This window comes from Vigna unguiculata, chromosome 5 (genome assembly GCF_037176805.1).
Source record: "Vigna unguiculata cultivar grain cowpea cultivar isolate G323 ecotype 2 chromosome 5, ASM3717680v1, whole genome shotgun sequence".
Classification (NCBI taxonomy): Eukaryota; Viridiplantae; Streptophyta; class Magnoliopsida; order Fabales; family Fabaceae; genus Vigna; species Vigna unguiculata.
The window spans coordinates 3327023-3348742 of record NC_140796.1 but is presented as its reverse complement, the minus strand read 5'-3'; the positions used below and the strand labels follow the sequence as shown (position 1 = coordinate 3348742).

At 32.6% G+C, this 21720-nt stretch overlaps 2 protein-coding genes across 3 annotated transcripts; both read right to left on the bottom strand.

Annotated features, from left to right (window-relative positions):
- Positions 1 to 891: 891 nt before the first annotated feature.
- LOC114183408 (expansin-A1-like) lies at positions 892 to 2503 on the bottom strand. The gene is made up of 3 exons (XM_028070422.2): positions 2216 to 2503; positions 1828 to 2116; positions 892 to 1674 (listed from the first exon to the last, which is right to left on the bottom strand). Exons 1-3 carry the CDS (start codon positions 2355 to 2357, stop codon positions 1365 to 1367), a joined length of 741 nt encoding a protein of 246 aa, XP_027926223.2. The 5' UTR covers positions 2358 to 2503; the 3' UTR covers positions 892 to 1364.
- Positions 2504 to 11054: 8551 nt separating this feature from the next.
- LOC114184985 (polypyrimidine tract-binding protein homolog 1) lies at positions 11055 to 17467 on the bottom strand. 2 transcript variants are annotated; one of them, XM_028072435.2, is made up of 10 exons: positions 17103 to 17467; positions 15930 to 16139; positions 14737 to 14799; positions 14580 to 14653; positions 14378 to 14473; positions 13178 to 13235; positions 12999 to 13103; positions 12830 to 12911; positions 12099 to 12211; positions 11055 to 11865 (listed from the first exon to the last, which is right to left on the bottom strand). In XM_028072435.2, exons 1-10 carry the CDS (start codon positions 17283 to 17285, stop codon positions 11386 to 11388), a joined length of 1464 nt encoding a protein of 487 aa, XP_027928236.1. In that variant the 5' UTR covers positions 17286 to 17467; the 3' UTR covers positions 11055 to 11385. The 2 variants fall into 2 exon arrangements, with proteins under 2 accessions (XP_027928236.1, XP_027928237.1); XM_028072436.2 differs by having other exon boundaries at positions 15930 to 16135; positions 17103 to 17466.
- Between the last annotated feature and the right edge of the window lie 4253 nt (positions 17468 to 21720).

Here is a 21720-nt window from a genome sequence, read left to right as displayed (position 1 = left end):
TTCACCGTTGGATCGGGCTGAAATTTTTACAGCAGGTTCGGAACTCATTGCTCTTCATTCTGACCGGTCGGATCTTTGATACGAGGTCTGAGTTGGGAGATATTAATTTCGCACTGCAGCAGTGATTTGTAGAGGTTTTCCTCTCTTGTTCTTCTCTATTTGAAAGCTTTGTTGCTTTGTTATTTGGTTGGGTGTTGACACTAATTTGTGCTATTGATTAAGACTCTTTTGTACTCTTGTTGATCATAGTGAAGCTATTTCTTTGGTCTGGACGACTCGTGGTTTTTACCCTTGATTTGAGGGGTTTTCCACGTTAAAAATCTTGGTGCCTTTATTTGTGCTTTTGGTGGTTTATTATTGCTGCTCTTTGATTATTGCTCCTCATAGATTCTTGCAAGTTAGGGGAAATTATATCCGCTGCATTCTCTGGTATATTGTTTGTTATTGTTTTCCCCATCAATAATTAATGAAATCATAGTATTCCAAATACTTTGAGATAACATTATCGATCATCACTTTTGATACATTGTATGTTTTGGAAAAATAAAGTTCCGTCCTAATTTTACCTTTAAAAAATATTTTAAAACATCAAAGAAAAAACGTGTATTTAAATTATTTTTTATTTTTAAATCATTTGAAAATACCAGGTGTATTGGAACTAATAATAATTAATTTACTTTTATCCTTAACAAGTAAATTAAAGTGTAAATAATTGACTAATGAATAGATGAAGGCATCATTACACACTTTTAGGCGAATGAAATAACTCTAACCACTTGTAATTGAAATTGGTTTTAGCTATGAAGCAGAAAGAAAGAGAAGAGAAAAAATGAAAAGAAAGAAAAGTACAAAAAGCTGCAGACATGACTTTATAGATGCAATAGAAGGGGGTAACGATGAAGAACATGTGTTCTCTTTTACTTTGCCCAATTGGAGTTAACCCAAACAAATGATTACATCTGGTTCACAAGAGATCAGAGCAGAAACCTGAATCACTCATTTTGTCCACCACACAACACTTAAAAGGAATGCATGCAAGTGTTCCTTTTTATTAAGCAGCTCAAACATAACCATTCTCACTCATTCAAGAATCTTTCTTACAATTTATCTTTCTCAACAGAGAGCAAGGATTCCATTTGCTGAGGCATAGCATAAATTAAGCCAGCACATCATCTGCAAATGCTTGCTATACAAGTAAATCAAATCAAATATACTATATATATATATATAAAGAAGGGACTAAATCATCTTCATATTTAGCCCACAACACTAATAATCTCCCTCTACTGTAACTAGCTTCTTTCACCTGTAATATTCTCACTGAACATTATTGAAAAGGTAGGTACTGATGAATTAAGGGTTGGTTAGTAGTTGAACTGCCTCCCAGTGTAGGTCTGCCCAAAGGACCAACCAGCTGGAGCAACATTGTATGACACCACACTGTGTCCATTGCCAGTGGTCACTACAAAGGAAAGACTTTGCCCATTCAAATAGGAGTTGCTTTGCCAGTTTTGCCCCCAGTTCCTTGACATGGCTTGCCATCTAGTTCTTGACCCTTTGATGTACACAGAATGCACATCACCAGCACCTCCAACATTCGTCACAAGCACTAAATTGAAGTAAGAGTGGCCATTGATGCTGAACCTGATTCCACCCTTTCTCCTGCATCTCACCCTTCAAAATCCATGTACAAACAAATCTCAGCTTCAAGGATTATAAACTTCACATCAAGATACTTTCTTTCTGATCTTTCACAACATTTGTTTGATATAAGGATGTTTGAAAAGGAGATCCATAAAAAGAGAAATGAGAATGAATGTTAGTTACCTTCTGTAAACTACAGGAACGATTCCGGCTCTATATTGAGCAATGTGCTGGAAAACAGGTTGAGAGAGATCGAAGTGGTGTTGGGGAGGGTCACACCAACCACCGGGGGGACAGAAATTTGTGGCGGTGACAACGATGGAGCCAGGAAGACACCATTGTGGGTCATTCACACATTTGATTTCAAAGCATGCACCACAGCTCAAACCATTGTTGAACAGTGCAGTGCTGAGTGCTGTTGTATCAGTTCCATAACCCTGGCTATACAGATTTCCATAACCACAAGCCCCTCCTGCAATTTCAGAGATATGCATATGCATGTTACTGCTAAAGTATATACAGTTACGGTAAAAACGAAAATGTGAGTCACATTTTGTGCAGAAAAACGTACCCATTGTCCCAGAAGCATCACCTCCTCCGTAGAAAGTGGCGTGTGCATTGGTCCAACCCCCGTAGCCCTTCACATGTGACACCATGTAGAAAAGTCCCAGAAGAAATCCAAGGAGAGCCATTTCCCTGCATAAATGAATCATTGGGGTGTGAATAAGTCAGCATTGTGCAATAAATTCTGATTAATGAGAACTAGGTGAAGAGGTAGAGTAGGTAATAGTGTATAAAAAGTGAAAGAGAACATCAAAAAGAGAGTGAAAGGGAAGAGAATCTGTTCAAAGAAGCTGAACCTTGAAGGAAGTTGTTTGTGGAAATGGAAGGGGAAATTGGAAAGGAATAAATAGAGGAGAGTCAACATCAACCTGACAGACAGATAGACACATTTGAGCTGTTGGGACCATGCAAATGCTGAAAACTGTGAGAGAGAGCAAGGGATCTAGGGAATCTGGTTTGTGGAAAACTATGCTTTTTTAACGGGAATGTGAAACCAGTTTCATACAATTCAAATGAAATTTGAGTCCACTATAGGAGCCTATGAATGAATTTAAGATCTTCTTTTAATTCTCCTCATACTAAACTAACTTGCAAATTTCCTGCAAGAAAAAAAAAAGACAGAACTTTTACTGCAGTAAAATTAGTCCAAACAAGTCACAATCTGTTTCAGAAAGTTTTACATTATTTCCAAAGCCCCTTTTTCTTTCACCTGAAGCCTTTTTAGAAATGAAAGAATAAAATCTTTCTTTATGGAAAATGACAAAACCTCTTTAGATGAATTTTTTGTCATCTGAGAATAAAAGCATAGACTAGCTTGCTTATTAAAAATATAACACCTGATCCAGAAACTGAACATGTATTCTTAAGAAAGTTAAAACATGAACTCATTCTAATTGTTACGTTTTTCTTCTTACTTTTTGATGTATTATTAATGCTAGTTGACAAGTTTATCCTATCAGTATCTAATTATGTACTGATACCAGAATTCAAGCCATTAAATGTAGCGAATGGTTACTAATGATTACACGAGAAAAAATTCTCTGAAATTACTCTTGTTTTTTCTTGAATTGTTTGCACAATTTGATGCATGGTAATAAATATCACCCAAAGTGTGAATGAATAGTGGTGGTAAAAATCTGAGTACAACTATTTATCAGATAACAACAAACATAACGTTCTTATGAGTGGCATTTACACATTGGATGCGAGGAAAGGCGTTTGTCAACTTTAAATTGCAATATGACAAAACCACAAACAGTGCATTTTTCATTTGCTTCTGTTATCCTCAGTTACCAATGTAAGAATCCCAACTTCAACCTCAGCCTTTCATTCATTCGGCTTCAAAGATTTTTCTTCATTTCCTCTTAGCATCAAGCAATTAATTAAGATGCAGCAAACATAATCAAAAGGGTACGATCATAATCATCATAAATTCATAATCTGTTTGAAAGATAAGAAAAATCCGTATATTGTACCTTTAACCTGTGTGCTATGGCCTAATAGAAGAGGCCATAACTCATCCAGAATCTGCAAAGACACGATGTTTGGCTGGCATGCATGCAAAGTTGCTTAGACATTAAATACAAACATGTGAAATTTATTCATATCTGCAGACACAAGTACCTACTTAATTGCTACGCACCACAAAAGCATTAAGCCTACAAATGAAACGCGTTGATGGGTTAGCTCGTGTTTATTCCAAGTATAGAAGTTTACTTGGTGTGAGTCTGAATAATGCATGGTTACTCAATGCCATGGTTAAGTAAGAACCCTATACTGTTTCGGATATGCATGTAATTAATGTATGCATAAGATGATAGTTAAATAAGCAAAAAGAGAGGTTTTCAGATTGGCCATTGTGATTCGTTCATTTCGTCGGCAGAGGATCACATATGAAGTGGGGTCTAACTCATACAATCTTGCTATTTTTTCACATGGGAAGACAAACCCTTCTTGCCCTACCACACAACCTCAACTTTATAGGATCTTTTTTGACGTTTCTGTGTGCATTTTGGAACACATCCTCTCTTCTATACTTATTCATTCAGATACAAGTCCCATCTCGAATAAAATTAAACCACATTTGTACACTCCCCCTCCAGCATTCCCAACCACGAGTACTCCTTTTTTATCTTTTCTGTACTGTCGTTCTTCTGATACCATTTGTTAGATTCATAGAGGGGTTTAGTTAGGCTTTAAACTCACTTTTAACATGGTACCAGAGTCAGGTTAGAACCTATCCTAACGAGCTGTTTTGGACATTCTGTCCCACCCGATATCGGGCCGCTAATAGACCACCTATTCATTTCTAGTCTCACGCACGAGATGTATATACCTCGGCGTGAGTGAGCGTGTTGGAAGTCCCACATCAACTAGAAATAAGGCCAATTTACAATATATAAGTGGGGTGCAAACCTCATTTTACAAGTCGGTTTTGTAGATAAAATAAGTGTAAATATTGATAAATTGTTAAAAAAAGTTCTAAGTCTAACTCAATCTCATTGACCTATAAAATAATATTTGCATTCATTTATATATTATAAAAATGTTTTAAAATATCTTACTTTTAATCGATGTGAAACTACAAACCTCACTTTATAATTTGTTTATATAATTTGAGATAAGTTTAAGTTATTTAAGAAAATATGTTCAGATAAAAAATATATATTACATTTTTGAAAGATAAATAGCACTTTATATTTTTGTTTCACATAAAGAGCATTGAGAAGTTATAGAATGAGTTAAGAAAAATAATTGCATGCATAGAAGTTTGCTCACACTATTTATGATTGCAATTTAGAGGATCTTTTTGTCCCCTCTCATGTATATAGTAACGATCCAATAAGTTCCCTATATGTGTCATATGCTTTGATCTTGTTCATAAAAATTGAACATGAGTGACTTTGATTTGTTGCCATAATAGTATACAATATATAATAGGGCTTGGTTCAGTGTCGGTTAAAGTCATTAAATAATGTGAAAGGACACTTTGTGTTAATAACGTGAACTTTTGGTAATCACTATTTAGAGCATGTGAAAGGCTTAAATAAATCACTGCTTAGTAATTCATATAGATCCTGTAATTAATAAGCGTTCACATTGATGCAGACACATGCAACTTTATACCTATAATATTTTGCATCACTTTTTATTATTATTATTATTGTTATGCCTTTGATTCAACTACACACCTAGTGTATTCAATGGTAGATCTATTGTAAAATTATGTTTGTGCTTTAATTAATATTATTATTATGGTCAGTAACTCGTCTAAGCTTTTTGACTTTGTGTCAGTACAATCTATCTATATATTCATATATATTTCTTGAGTCATGTGCAAAAAAAAAAAAAAATATATATATATATATATATATTCTTACATATGTGATTATGGATCATAGATCTGAACGTTGTTAGTTTAGGGTATTTTTGAAAACTTTTTCTTTGTTACTAAATTAATTTGAATGAATGACGTAATTAAGAATTTACTAATTAATTTTCCTGAATCATTAGACAAAAGGGATTGTTGCCACTTTTTAATGAAACAATTTCTTGATTTATTTTTAAAGCAACAAGAGACAACCATAACAGGAGCAATAACGATATGTTGCAGGTTGATTGAGACTGGGAAATAAAATGCTACAAGTGAAAATATCAAATATTCATGATCCTTCACATCTTTGTTGTCCGAACTCAAATTATACACTTTCACACATTTAGAGACGAAGACACTGTCCAAATATTAATTAAATAGTTTTTTTAAATCATAAAAAATACACAACTAAAGATAATAATATTAAAGATTCAATAGTAAAAAAATATTAATAATTTGTTTATTTAATTTTTAAATATTAAGAAAAAAATTACAATTATATAAATACTAAATCTGAGTACTAGTAATTGAATAAAAGACAAATGGTTATAAAAATAATAAATATGACAAAATATATTAATTTGATAAAATTGAGGACAAATACATTATTGAATATACATTATTGAATGAAATCTCACAAAAGGTTACGATGGAAAAAAATACGTTGAAGATTTGAGTACAAATGATGGATATCAGACAAGTTAAGTCATTACGAGGAAATAAATTTTTTTTTACCAAAGAAAAACTCTTATAGAAAACAAAATTAAGGATCAAATAGAACATGAAATATAAGTTTCTTTATGTTACCCAAAAACTAAATTTAGTTTGTTGAACTTTTAAAACTTAGAAGCAAACATCCTTATGTGAAAAAAAAAATAATAAATAATTAAAAAAATAGTATAAAAAATCTTAGAAATTATTTTATTTAATGAAATTGATTTTTGTGTTTTATAAAATTCAATATCCAATTTGAACAAAACTACAAAAAGAGAAAATAATGTAATTAAGGTTATAATAAAAGAAAAATTACTAGTAGAGTTGATTGAACTATGTGAATGACCGAATAAGACGATTAATATAAGTTATTTAGATTGTTTAATAAATTATGAGTATTTTATTAAGGTTTAAAAGTTTCCAAGTCCTTAAAAAAAATTGTATATTTTAAATTGAGTCTCTAATAATTTGTTTTATCTATTTGGTATTCAAAATTATTTTTCAATACACTGTCTGCTGCTTAAATTTTTTATTAATTAGATGATGTAACTGTTATATTATCATGTTATCTTGTTTTTTTGTTTCTATACATTAAGACACATGAGATTTTATAAATATTGTTGTTAATGTAAAACGAAAATTAACCAATTATGTTATATTAAGCACAAAATTTTATATTTCTTAATACGTGGAGAGAGTAAAACAAGATGACAAGATAGTAGTCAAAAACAATATACACTCAATTAAAAAATTTAAATTTTTTGAATATCTAATAAAAATAAAAATTTCAATAGGTAATTAACTAAAAATACAAATTTATAAATAACTTGAAATGTAATTAAACATATTAATTTAAAATAAAACGAATACAAAAATAAAAACAAATAGAGACAAATTTAAAGATAAATTTGTATATACTCATCCTTATTTTTATATTTAATTTAAAAAGTCAAGTATTACTCATATTTATTATTTTATTTAATTAATATAAAAATCACAAACCTTACCATTAAAGACATTTATTTGTCCTTTTTTACATATCAAGTAATGAAAACACTGTACAAATCACTTTTGTAAACTATTCATGTTCATCATTAGCAATAAATTGCTCGTTGCTTACTTTTGCAAGACAAAAAACACAATCTCTTTGCAAACACGTGAGACTATGATGTTTAAATTTGAATACACGAGAGGAACATCTTCTCTTTTTTTTTTCTCAACTTTATTATTAGGTTAATTTACCTGGTACCCGTGACTCCAAAAGTGCAAGGAGTTACTTTTTTTCTTGAGGTAACTCCCAACGATTTACATAGAACTATACAAAAAATATCCACTCACAAAATTATTAAACAAATCTAAATAACAATAAATTTTATCCGGTCAAAATTACTCAATTAGTGAATTAGTTAAAACAATTAAAAAAATAGTTTGGAATAACTCAACTTATTTTAATTCACTTAAATTATTTAAAATAGAGTTAAATATATTTTTGTCCTTATAGTAAAAATTGAAATTAGTTTAATTTTAAAATCTTAAACCAATTTATCATTTATTTTTATAAATGCATGAATTTAATCTTTTAAATTAAATATTTTTAAGTTTATTTGACGTTTCAGATGCGTTTTTCAACTAATATTAAAGCAAACATGTGTGAAAAGGTGTAAACAAACTAAAATCCTATACGGAAATGTTTAAAACGTCAACTAAACTTAATAAAATTTAATTAAAAGAACTAAATACACATATTTACATAGTTGAGAAACTAGATTGCTTCATAGTTTTCGAAAATAACTAATTCCAATTTTCACCAAGAATTGAAGGACCAAAAATATAATTAACCCTTTAAAACATTACATGTTTTACTTTCAGTTGTTTTCTAATAACTTATAAAATTTATTTAATTATTAAATAGTTTAATTCAATTCATGTATTTTATTCATCTTATGTTCCTATTGAGTAAAAAAGTTACAAAGTTTCCGCATAATTAAGCGTCATTTGAGGCTAAAATTAACATGAATAGAGAGCCAAACCTAATTTTATATGTATTACTTTTAATACACAGAGATTCAATTTGTAGTTATGTGATCCTATTCTTTATCCCATAAACTTAATTAAAATTAAAGCTGGTAATTGTACCCAATTGAAGTGTGCCTTTTGAAGCTAAAATCTATAAGAGCAAGAAACACATGCTTCATATATTATTTTCTTGTCAGGTTTTACAGAGGGGGTTTCACTGGGGAGAACAACACCAATGAGATTTGAGCCTAACCACATAAGACACTGACACCACTCTCAACCCAAAACCTTAAGGCAATGGGTTTATGGGTCTTGATTCTTATATAGTGCTCTACTTTCTCATTTCTGGTCAATGTGGGACTTAGACTCACACTTGGATTCCTAACAATCTCCCCCTCAAGGGTGAGTCCCTTCAACCACATTGATACACTCCCCCTCCAGCGGAAGCATCCCAACCACGAGTACTCCTTTTCTGCCCTTTTCTGTACCGCCGTTCTTTTTCTTAACGGGACACGCTTACCTGGAACCCTTATCTGGGACCCTTGCCAGGAAGACTTTCGATACTAGGACCATACTGGTACTGCACTCGTCTGAGCCGGCATTAACCATCGGCTCTGATACCACTTGTCAGGTTTTACAGAGGGGGTTTCACTGGGGAGAACAACACCAATGAGATTTGAGCCTAACCACATAAGACACTGACACCACTCTCAACCCAAAACCTTAAGGCAATGGGTTTATGGGTCTTGATTCTTATATAGTGCTCTACTTTCTCATTTCTGGTCAATGTGGGACTTAGACTCACACTTGGATTCCTAACAATTTTCAATATACAAGACTCCATGTGATAAGAATGACTGCAATCAATGTCTTAATATCCTAAACTTAATTTGTAGGGACGTTTGTATGTTCATTGTCAACAATATGAAGTTAATGAATGGTTAAGCTTTTAATATTATAATTCTTTTTGAAGTTTCAATTATTACACAGGAGAAAACACTTTCTTATGTATATGTCTAAATTATTTATTCATTGAATGGAATTGATATATACATGAAAGTTGCTTTAGACTTAAAAAACAAGATTTAATTAAGTGAACAAAATAGTTAAAGTATTATTTAATAAGCTTTTAGTATAATGTTATTAGTACTATATATTATTGTGTTAAGTTTTAAAAAAATTAGATTCTGATTCGGATCTTAATTATAAAAGTAAGGTTAATCCAAGGTATTTAAGAGCAGTGTTAATGTTAAATATAATTTTGCAGATAGATTAGTAAAATGTGGGATCTAACGTTGTGGTAGCAGTTGCTTTCAGAGGTGTCATGAACAAAGGGTGCAAACTACGCGTACGATACTATCTATGTCAACACAGTGTAGAGAAGAATCTGAGAACCAATGGGTCAGTTTTGCTATGTTGCAGAGATGCATGGTGTTACTAGCAGAGAGAGAGTGCAGTGTGGAGTAGTCCCTCTCTGCAATTAAGACCATTATTTAAAGACAGGGACACTGCATCATCATAATGGAACATGACCCATAATCAAAACATGACCTTGTCACGTACCTTCTTCTACACCTTCGCCTCGCACATGCCTATGTGTTATCTTCTCTTCTCTTCTCTTTTCTTGCAACTTTTCGCTTTCCTTTTTATTTCAGTACAATCAATCGCATTATTATCGTACCAAACTTTCCTTGTTTCAGCAAAGTTGTGTTCATAAACTACTGCGATTCGATCTTATTCGAACGAAAAATTACATTCTTATTGTGAATTCATTATGAAGATCAACAAGCAAATACACGTGTATAGTGTTGAATACAAACATTCTTGGTTTTTCGTGATTAAGTATCTAGAGTAATTACAAAAGGTCCTGAAAACTAATTAATCAATCAATGCAGAGGAAAATAAAGTGTTTCTGTTGGCTTTTCATGTTGTTTTTCTATATGGGGGACTTTAAAAGTTGATATTTGTTGATTGCGTGTTTGTGTGTGTGCAGTTTCAGGCAACTTTAGGTTATATTTCAAATCACTGACAGCTAGACACTTTCCCGTTCTGAATTACAGAACTTTGATGGTTGCAGCAACTGGAAACTGATTGGTGTTAACTTTGACCTCACCGACCATAGTACATAAAATGGAAGCCTTTGGTAGAGGAAAGAGATGGTGAGTAATTTGATGAGAATTATCCTTCAATTATGTACTCAAATTAGATTAATCTTTTTATAGTTTCCTTTCCTAAAAGAAACTGCCACGTTAGTCTCATCTATTCGGTTTTTATGAGAAATGTGACCCTATAATAAAAATATGTTCACTCGCCCTCTCGTGTTCCCAAGTGAATGGACATGCATACGCACATGCACTATCCAAATTCAAATTTATTTAAATGGTGATGTATTTTATACAAATACTTGAAATGGCACCAGATCATATGAACTTTAATTTTTTATAGATATCAATTTCGGCTTCATCACACGAGATTTGATACATATACGCGTCAGAGAGAATGCCTGAGAAATTAACTTCATCATTCAAAGAGAAAAAACAAAGCATTTTTCAACTACTTTGGCTACATAAAAGCACATCCTTGTACAATCGTCGTAATCAAGCCGATCGCTGTCGACATTTAAAATGATTTTTTTTTTCTCATTCTACTTTAATGTTGAGAAGTGGAGGAAATATCCTTGCAGATAAGAAATTCAACGGGAACTATGATTAGCAGATGCGACGACGAGCCTACCGGGCCCCAATAAAATACAAACCCCTCAGTTTTATTGATGGGACAAAACTGAATTGTCCAAAGTCCACATGGTGAAGTACTGCGTCATTTGATTTTTTTGTTCTAAGTTACCTTGAGCGGAGAAAGATATTTTAACATCTCCATTCCCAGTGAATATTCAATGGAAGACAAGAATTTCAGAAGAGTAAGAGATCAACTATTTCGGAGCTTTCTTCGCAAATTAAATTACATCATTCAAAAACAACGATGATGATGCTGATGAAGTTTCCAACCCAACAACAAATTTATCATACTATCATCTTGCATTTTCCTTTCATTCATGTGACAGTAAAACTGATTTTCTAAGCATAATAATGTTGGCCAGGAGGTGAAGCAGCACCAGGTCTTGCATTTGGCTGAGCCGCTTGGCTGGTCTGCATGAGAGGTGAGGAACCAGGAACTGAAAGTGGAGCACCACTGGGCTGTAAATTTACATTGGGTGGAACCCCAGACTGAGAGATTCCCATTGGATTTGCATTATGACCAATGGGGCTGCTTTGTGCATGAGGTGAGGAAGCTGCTGGAGCATAGGATGGCATTGGAGGAACGGTACCCGTTTGTACAGGAAAAGTACCAGGTGCAGATATGTAACTAGGTCTAACCGCCTGGAGGGATGGATCCCATGATGGCACTTGTCCACCAGGAACTTGAGTGTGATAACCAGGAGCACTGCCAGGGTACATGGGTGCAGCCTGTGGATTTTGCCAAGCCGTTACAGGACCTTGAGCTGCAAGTAGACTAGGATCTGGCACTGTATAGTCTCTACTTTTGTCACTGAAAGCCTACAACCAAAACGTATTATATAATATAATACTCAGAATTGGGATAATTATTCAACTGTCATCAACAAATTACTATAAAAGGTAGGTCAATCAAGTGTCAAGAGGCATACGTTTAAGAATCAAATCTCTTTCCGATCAAGTGTCCACATTGCTTCTAAGGATATCTTTAATTTTCCCCCCTTTTTCATTTTTCCCACTCATGAACATTAACTCAAAAACACATATTTTTATACCTTTACATTGAGATCAGTATGACGAGAGTATGATAGATGAAGCTTACAATAGCCACCATCATATATGCAATGCCCCTCTAGAGCTTCTCTAGCAGCTGCTGCCGTTATGACATCTGCCAAAAAATGTCCACCCACGATCAAGAAAAAAAAATGCTTTATCATGAAATAGGGGATGGGAGGGCTAGTATATACTGCTACCCACCCACTTCCATTCCCTGAAATTACATTTAAACGAGTTGAATGTAACCTATGATGTGGATCCTAATCTGCTAGACTATGACACAAGTATGCAAGACTATGGCACAAAAGTATGCGTGAAAAAAATGTTATCAAAACAATCAAATATTATATGAAAATAAACAATGGGTGCATAAGAAATCTTCAGATAGCAAAATAATACTAGAGAAGAAGGCTCAAAAAGTGACCAGTTTCTTTTTGTGTCATTAACTGAAGTTCCTCTAAAGTAACATGAGCACATGCATCTTATCTAAAAACCAAAAGTATCATACTTAATGTCTATCTAACATGCATTCCTATTCCAAGGACACTAATGTTCCCTAACCCAAAATCCACTACAGGCAAAGGAACCTCTCATTTATGTTAAAGCAGGTGTCTAAATTTTATTATTTTACGTACGTACATAAATACATACATACTTGTTATATATATATATATATATATATATGGGACACAATGTACTAGTGCGAGTAACAGTTGAAAACGATTAATACCAGGGTACTGAATTAGTGCCTGAGTTTGACCATTCTTTTCAAATATAGCAATTTTCTGGACAGTACCAAATGCAGAGAAGACCTGTAAAGATTGCCCAATGATGTTTAGATTGTAGAGTATAAATTACTTTTAAATTTGGAAGTTTTACAGGAAAGCACAAAATCTTACAGTATGGAGAACATCAACAGTAACAGCATACTGCATATTTTCAATGGAAGCCAAAAGCACATTGCTTTCAGGTTCTTTCCTCTTCCCATCTGGGCCTATAGCCGTCTGAAGAATATATGTTTGTCAGAGCATACTAATAGTAAAAGCAGGATGTACCAAGGTATAACACAACAAAATACCTGTACTGTGCCTTCAATAGCAGTATAGTTAACGGGAAGCATAGGATTTGTGTAGTCCCTGAAATGTCACAGGGAAAATAATACTCATTATTGACAGAAGACTAGTAAAACAATAGAAAAGAGAAATTTATCTGTGCACGTTGAAAAAGCTATGCCTGAATCAAGGCTTTAGAAACCAATTGTGCACATTAAACAAACATAGGGATTTCACCACGGTCTGGAGGCATGGAACCAAAATGTCACTGGTAAAATTTTAAATGACGATAGTGGTAAACAAGCCTGTTAAATTTGTGATATTATCATGTTAATTAGACTAATAGAAGACACGTTGATTTCACAATACATGCTTATTAATTATTCATGTAACTATGCCTAGCTAACAATTTCTTGGAGTTTGAGTGTCACTATGTCAAATTGTTTTAACAGAAATGTTCACCTGAAATTGAGAATATTATGTAAAAAGTAAATTCAATCATAGTGGTCACAAGATTTGGGAATTACAAACTTTCATTCTTAAATTCTTCTTGATATCTAGATTGTGAAAAGAATTAGGAAACAATAATTCAAATTTAGTGCCCCAAGACAAACAAAAAACAATGATTTCAGCTAATATACAGATATTTTGGAAAGTAACACCTCATAGCCAGTTGATCTCAGAAAGAAGTAACCAAAAACCATTGTGTTTTCAACTGAAAAACTATAATGACATAAGTAGAAGCTGCTTCTACAACTGTAATTCAGTACACATACTGAGTACAATTATGACCCAGCAACACATTGCAAACATCAGAGTAGCCTCCAGAGCAAAGATGAAAACCAGATTAGATTGACAACAACTACAAAAATTAGTATTGAATTGTCAACATGATATAACAAAACCCACCAAAGAAAAAAAAAAACTTGCCAATACATTTCAATAACATAAGAACAATGGTTTCAATAATATTGACAGTAAATGCATCGAACAGTTGGAAAATGATCAAGAAAATTACTAAGTGGTCATGGCAAGTCAACTGTATCCTGACTACCAAGCTTCAGTAAGCCCTAAAGGATAAAAGCACACGTATCAATTAGCAAAATAGAGAACACCACAAAAATAATATGCATTAGCTTTCACAATTTGCTTAAGTTTCTGATGGAAGACAATGTTAAAACAACTAAAGAATGGTATATCATAATTGTCTTTACTTCAATCATTACCTGCTGCGATTTGATTGAAATTTGATATTCAAATCTTTATGTGCTGAGTAAGAAATACGTAAATTACAAGAACCAACATGGGCTGGAAGCAGGTATCTACAAACCAAAGCATAAGTGAATCAGCAAATTATTATTTATCAAACTATAACCAAATCAGAGATGGGTTTGAAGAATAAGAAGCAAAATCACAAATAATACTTACCTTGGTATGCTTCTTCCATCTAGTGCATCCCTAGCGGCAGAAGCAGTTTCAGCATCAGTGAACTGAATCAGAGCCTGGCATGGCATTAAACATTGTCAACACTAGAATTGAATAGGGAAGGGACATGTTGAAGTAGTGCAACTGATAATTTACTAACCTGGAAACCTGCAGTCTTTTCAAATGTTGCGATTTTGTGAACAAAGCCAAAAGCAGAAAACACCTGAATAAAGAATAAATAACTAGTTCATACACCATATTATTTCAACCTTAATCTTTATTTGGTTATTCCTTCAATGAAAATGTTAGAAGATTATAGTTCAGCAGACAATCCAGAAAACCATCACAGAATTTACAATCAAGAGCAATGTCAGGAAGGAAAAATAAGTTCCAAACAGATAAGAAATAAGTGCAGAATGACACCTGTACTTATATGCGTGACCTTAGAAAGGTGTATGACGTACATGACAAATATTCCAAACTGTCTCCAACAAAAGTATCTAAATATGAGAGATCACCATCTGTGGTTCAACCGATTTCAGTAAAAAATGACATGATTTAATCAGGATTCTGTCTAACTCTAAATAACAAGGGCAAAAGATAAAAAATTGTATTATTAAAAGAAAAAAAGGAACTGTACAGAAATAAAAGGTATTAAAACTCAGATTTCGGGTCACTACTTCACGGGAAAACTTTGGCCTTCCCAACAAGGAAAAGAAAAAGATGCAATTGTAAGAATGAAAGATTTGCATAAGAGTTCAATGCCTCCCACTGGGTGAAACAAAAAAAAAATATAAGCAGAAACCAATAAGAAACAAATATTTTTACATTTAAAACGATGATATGTAGTAAAAGGTCCTGCAATGATCCCACTGGACATACCTTTTTCCTAAAGGTAGTGTGAACGTGTCTCTGTTTTCAACAGGTTTTCAACTCCAAACCAGACCATCAAATTCAACTATAGATCTTTAAACTATAAGCTTTTACAAAGAAAATAAATTTGTGTCTATAGAAATTAAAGCACATTCAAAATACTCCTTCCACTTTTTTTATGTATCCCATCCCACACCACACTATTTAAACATTTCAAACTTCCCAAATTGGAGAAAAATAATTACATGATCCAGAAAGAGATACATTTCTATAAGCTAACCAAAAATAAAAAACAATCATATCCTTATGTTACCATCTGATTATTTTATTAGGAGTTGTCATGATGTTTACTTTAAGAATAACCCTGTTTTATTGGGATTGTGATTTTTTTTCACATCCTCTAATCAAACAAGAATCTAGAAAAATCACACAAACAAAAAAGTGAACTGGAGAAATGAAATAAAACTCAGTCGCACTTACCAAATGTATAACATCAATGCTCACATCCCCAGCTTCCACACCTTCAATAGTTACCAGTAAGACATTTCCAGGAATATCTCCTGGACTTTTGTTGTTGACAATTTCATGTCTATTAGAATACTGAATGTAAACAGTTTTGCCACGAACCATAGCAGGTTCTGAAGATGAAGCATAATAGGAAACCATTGAAATGGCTTGATTTAGATCTACCTGGCATTTATACTTGAAAGTTCAGTAACCAAGTAGGAATCATAAAAAAAAAAAAAAGGGACAAGGTATCACAAAGTAAGAAAACAAAATACATCATCGACCACTCAGGAATCTCTTAAAATACCAATTAAGATTCAAGAGAAACTAACAGATGAACAGTAGCGAAAAAAAGAAGTTTATAGTCCAGACAAATTTATTAAATGAAAAACTTAATATTTATTTACAATATAACAAAGCTCCAGTCTAAACATAGGAAGAAAACTTCTTTCAGAAGCTATCTCAAATAAAAGAGAATTGAACAGCCATAGTAGTACATGGAGTTAATTTTAAGTAACAAGACTTTTGGCTCCACCTAGATACATTATGGGTGTTCCAAGGCTATGAAGACAATACCTCTACAAGTAATCCTAACAAGCAGTACAATTTGGTCATCACTGGTATCCACAAAACCGACCTCTATGCTAAAAAAATATATGATGAACATATTTTTCCCGTCACAAAAAATTCTCTCCAAAATTTCACTCCTCACAATAACTGTTAACATCTTAACTATTGGTTTAAGAATCAATGGTTTATTTTTTATTAGCCATCCAAACTTTTTGCCCAATCCATTATGATAGGGCAGATTGATTAAATTTATCCATGGACTACAGTGTATAAGTGGATGCAATTGTTGGTGCCATTCCTAGGCTATTCGTAGCCGTATTTTTTTAAAATGTACATTAATCAAGGCATATATTTCAGAAGTAAAACAAGTGAAAATGAGAACAAAATGGATATAAACGAAAGGATATCCTGATAAAAAATAAAGCACGATAGCAAACAAAAATTCGAGGATTCTAAAAGCAAGAGACGGGTACACGGAGCTGAAGTTCACACGAATCAACAAACGCATGGCTTAAAACCCTAAAATTAAGGAGCTATTGAAAACAGTAAGAGGAGAAAGAGGGGAGAGAGAGTTACGAATTCAACAAAAGCTTGGTTGCGATTGGCGCCGACATTGCACTTGGTGTTGACGATCTTACCGAAGGGCTTGCAGAGCTCTCTGAGCTCCTCCTCTGAGCATTCCCAGGGGAGGTTGCGAAGGTGCAGCACCTTCGAGGGGGTCTGAGTGTATCGGAACTGGTGCTGGCTCGAGGTTGACATCGCTTCCAGATTCCGATGGTGGAATCGCGATCGATGCAAGATGCAAGATGCGAGATGATTGGTTAGGGTGAAATCGGAGCCACTCCTTAGCTTCGTCTAGTTTTGTAGAAAGTGAGGATATTTTTCCTATCACAATATGTGAAGAATTATCTAGGTTGCGAGTGTGATTGTGATTGTGATTGCGATGCCGTATTTAACCTCTTTACATCAGACTTATTTAACTGCCACCTTATACAAAATCAAAGAAACAACACTTTTTTTCAAAGAAAATTAAAGAAAAAAACTTAAAGACAATAATTGATGTATTATTAATTCATGAAAAATGTATAAAACATTACATTGATATGGTTGGTGTCATTTTTTTATCTTACATTATCTTTATAATATGTGACATGTAATACATTTGGTAAGATATAAAAATTAAAATCAACTTCTAAATCTGGTCACAAAATGTTAGAGATGTCAAATTTGAGTCGGGTTGAAAATAAGTGAATTTAATCTGGCTCATTTTATTGTGAGTCATAAATTTTACAATCCAGCTTAACCCACCAAATCATGGGTTGGTGGGTTGGTCCATCAATCCACATAAAAAAAATATTTATTTATTTATTTTTAAGCATTCAAATATTTAAATAATTTTTTAAACAACTCATGAGATGACAATCAAAGTGAAATCAATAACTAATATCTTTATCATGCTCACCGCTAATATATGATGAATTTTTAACAAAAAAGTATTCACATAGTCGAAGAAAACATAGCCAATAGTATACATTTTCTGTCATGCTATTCAACAAAATATAAATAAAAAAATTACACATTTTTGTCATGGTAATTTAGAAAAATTTGCTTATAAAATGGTTGCTTGAGTAATTTACAATAAAGATTATAGTTAAAGATTAAAGTATGAACGTATATAACTTGATAATCGAATTAATTAAACATTCATACTATTCAAATATTATTTAGCAACATTGTGACATTTAAAAATATGAAATTGTGAACTTATATAATTATGAGTAATAAATAATTATTTAAAAAAATTATAAATTATAAAAAAATGTTAATGGGTTAAGTGGGTTAACCCACCTTCAACCCGGCTCAAACCCGTTTAACTTGTGGGTTAAATGAGTCGGGTTGAATTCAACCCACTTTTGAAAAAACTGAATTTTTTTCAACTTAACCCGACTCAAACTCGTGGTGAGTCAAGTTGGCTCACGGGTTGAAACCCATTTTGACATATCTACAAAATGTCATCGATAAATATATATTAACCTCAAGCCGAGCTCGAGGACAGTTCAAGCAAATAATCTTGAGTTTGGCTTAGGGATGGGGAAGACCTGTTAAAGCAACTAACCTTTAGCTTAGCTCGAGACGGGAAATACTCGTTAAAGCGACTTACCTCGAGCTCGACTCGGGGACGAGGAGGACTCGTTAAATCAACTAACCTCCAGCTCGGCTCGAATATGGGAAAGACCCGTTAAAGCGGCTAACCTTAAACTTGGCTCGGGGGCGAGGAAAACTCGTTAAAGTGACTAATCTCGAGCTCGATACAAGGGCGGGGAAGACCCATTAAAACGACTAATCGACTTTTTTGTAAAAAGGGGTCACTTTGACCAAGAATTTGTAAAAATGGGTCAGTTGAATTTTTTTTTTGCAAAATAGGGTCAAGTCGTTGTGGTGGAGTACGACATTAAAGGTGAAGTCATCCTCCACCATGCCGGTTTCTTTTTTTTTTCTAAAAAGTAAAACCGTGCTCTCAGAAGCCGGTTTCTATATATTTTGAAAGTGAAGTCGTCCTTGGGCCTGACTTCACTTTTTGGTTTTTTTTTTATTTTTTTTACACATTCAGCTTTATATATATATATATATATATATATATTTTAATTATATATTATTTAGCTTTTTTTTTAAATATTTGTTTACAGAAATAAAGTGACATCCTCAATGACGATTTTTTCGCCAGTTTCTTCTGATTTGGTCAAAACGTTCTCTATTTCTTCGTTTGATTTTACAAATTTAATATTTTATTAAATGATACTTGATAGTTAGTAAACTAACTAAACCACAAATAAAATAAACATTAACAAATTAAATATTCAAATATAATTATCGAAGGATTTTTTAATATTTTTTTAATTTGTATCATTTTATCTTCTTAATTTTGTATTAAGGTTTAACGATTAAGTATTTTAGAATTTTTTTAAAACTATTTTTCATATTTTTACTTAAACAAATATTTAAAAAAAAAACTAAATAATATATAATTAAATATATATATATATATATATATATATATATATATATATATATATATAAAGCTGAATGTGGTAAAAAAAAAAAACCAAAAAATGAAGTCGTCAGGCTCAAGGACGACTTCACTTTTAAAATATATAAAAACCGGCTTCTGAGAGCACGGTTTCGCTTTTTGGAAAAAAAAAAAGAAACCGGCACGGTGGAGGACGACTTCACCTTTAATGTCGTCCTCCACCACAACGACTTGACCCTATTTTGCAAAAAAAAATTCAAACGATCCTTTTTTACAAATTCTTGGTCAAAGTGACCCCTTTTTACAAAAAAGCCCGACTAATCTCAAGCTCAACTCGGGGGAGGGAAGACCCGTTAAAACGACCAACCTCGAGTTCGGCTCGGAGGCAGGAAAGACCAGTTAAGATGACTAACCTCAAGCTTTGCTCGGGGGCGGGGAAGACCCGTTAAGATGATCACCACAAAATCAGGACTTCTTTTTCCAGCCTTGACACCTCATATACTAAGACTCAAGACTAGGGGGTTATGTATAGTCCTGATTATCCACCAGCCGACATGATTCCTGAAGATGGATAAGACATCCCAGATATCAAGATATCATTGTATAGGGAAGATGAGATATATTGTTAGTCATTTATTATTGTGTAACTAATTTGTCTATAAATTAAATGTTAACTCTCATAGTCGGGAAACTATTTTTTGACCTTAGTAACTTTTATTTCACATTAGGTCAGGTCACGAGGGTTCTTCATATTTTTTATTTCTATAAAAGACGTTTAGTTTTTTGTCGGAACAATTTCATATTAAATTACTCACAAAAATGACAAAAATCTACAAATTTTAGTAGATTAATATTGCTTGGTGACTAATATGCGGTATGCATTATAAATATAAAAAATTCTTTACTTTTACACCTTATGCTTTTCTTTTACACTCTAAAATTTCACTGTGATGCTCATTATAACCACACACACACACATATATATATATATATATATATATATATATATATATATATATATATATATGGATCTAAAAATTTGGTTTCAATTTTTTTTTGGATTTTAAGATTTGTTTTTGAAATTTATAGATTTCTAAATTATCTGTCCTCATATCACTTTATATCAGTGCGAATATTCGTTATGCAGGTATGAATACTCACAAATATTTAAAAAAAAAATTAAAATAATTAATAACATATTTTAATCATAAATTCAAATAAAATACAATACATAATATTCATAAATCCCAAATAAAATCCAAATAACCTATTTAAATAACATTGAATGACAATTTATAAAGAAATGCAGATTTTTTAAAACCAATTGATAAAAATAATTCAGTAAAAATCAACGTGTTAATATTTTAATTATTTTTTTTAATTTAAATTAGAGTATAGTGAGTACGGTATCCACGAATATGAATATCATGATACCTGTATCTGTTCCGTAGGTATAAAAAATATCCGTATTTACTTTATCAACATGTGAGTATAAAATATATTCGTACCCGTTACTCACGAATATTCATTTACACTATCCATTTTCTTGTGATTTTATCCTCGGATACATATAGATACAAATTTTCTTGAGATTCTTATTTACCGGATTTAAAAATCCAGTACACTTAACTATACACCCGATTTTAAAATCCGACAACTACATCCCTAAATAGTTAACACGATTTCTTATTCCGGTTTAGGAATGTGTAAAGATGAGGAGAAAGATTTCATCTTAATCTTGGATAAAGGAAAATGACAATAGGAACGAAAGAGATGCAAGGATGAAACATAAATGAGGGATGCACCGGCAGTTCTGAATGGTCTCAAATAGGCTTTTAAACCCTGGTCAGAGTCAAAGCCTAAAAGGCTGCTATGGGTAATTTCGGTACATAAGAAAGTTTGGGGGTGTAGGAAGACATTTGTGGGGTGCAGGAAAAAGCCCCATAAAAATAATGATGAAAATTTGAGTGCTTTTAGGCCGAGGCTACAGATAATCAGCGGGCTGGACTGGCAACAGAATATTAAGTCCGCGTTGATGAGATTAAGTGGTTTACACATTAAAATGGTCATTAAATATAAATATTAAATAAAATAACACCTAAACTAAAACATATTTATCATATATGAATAAATCACTAACAAAGTCACCAATCAAATAAACTTCTA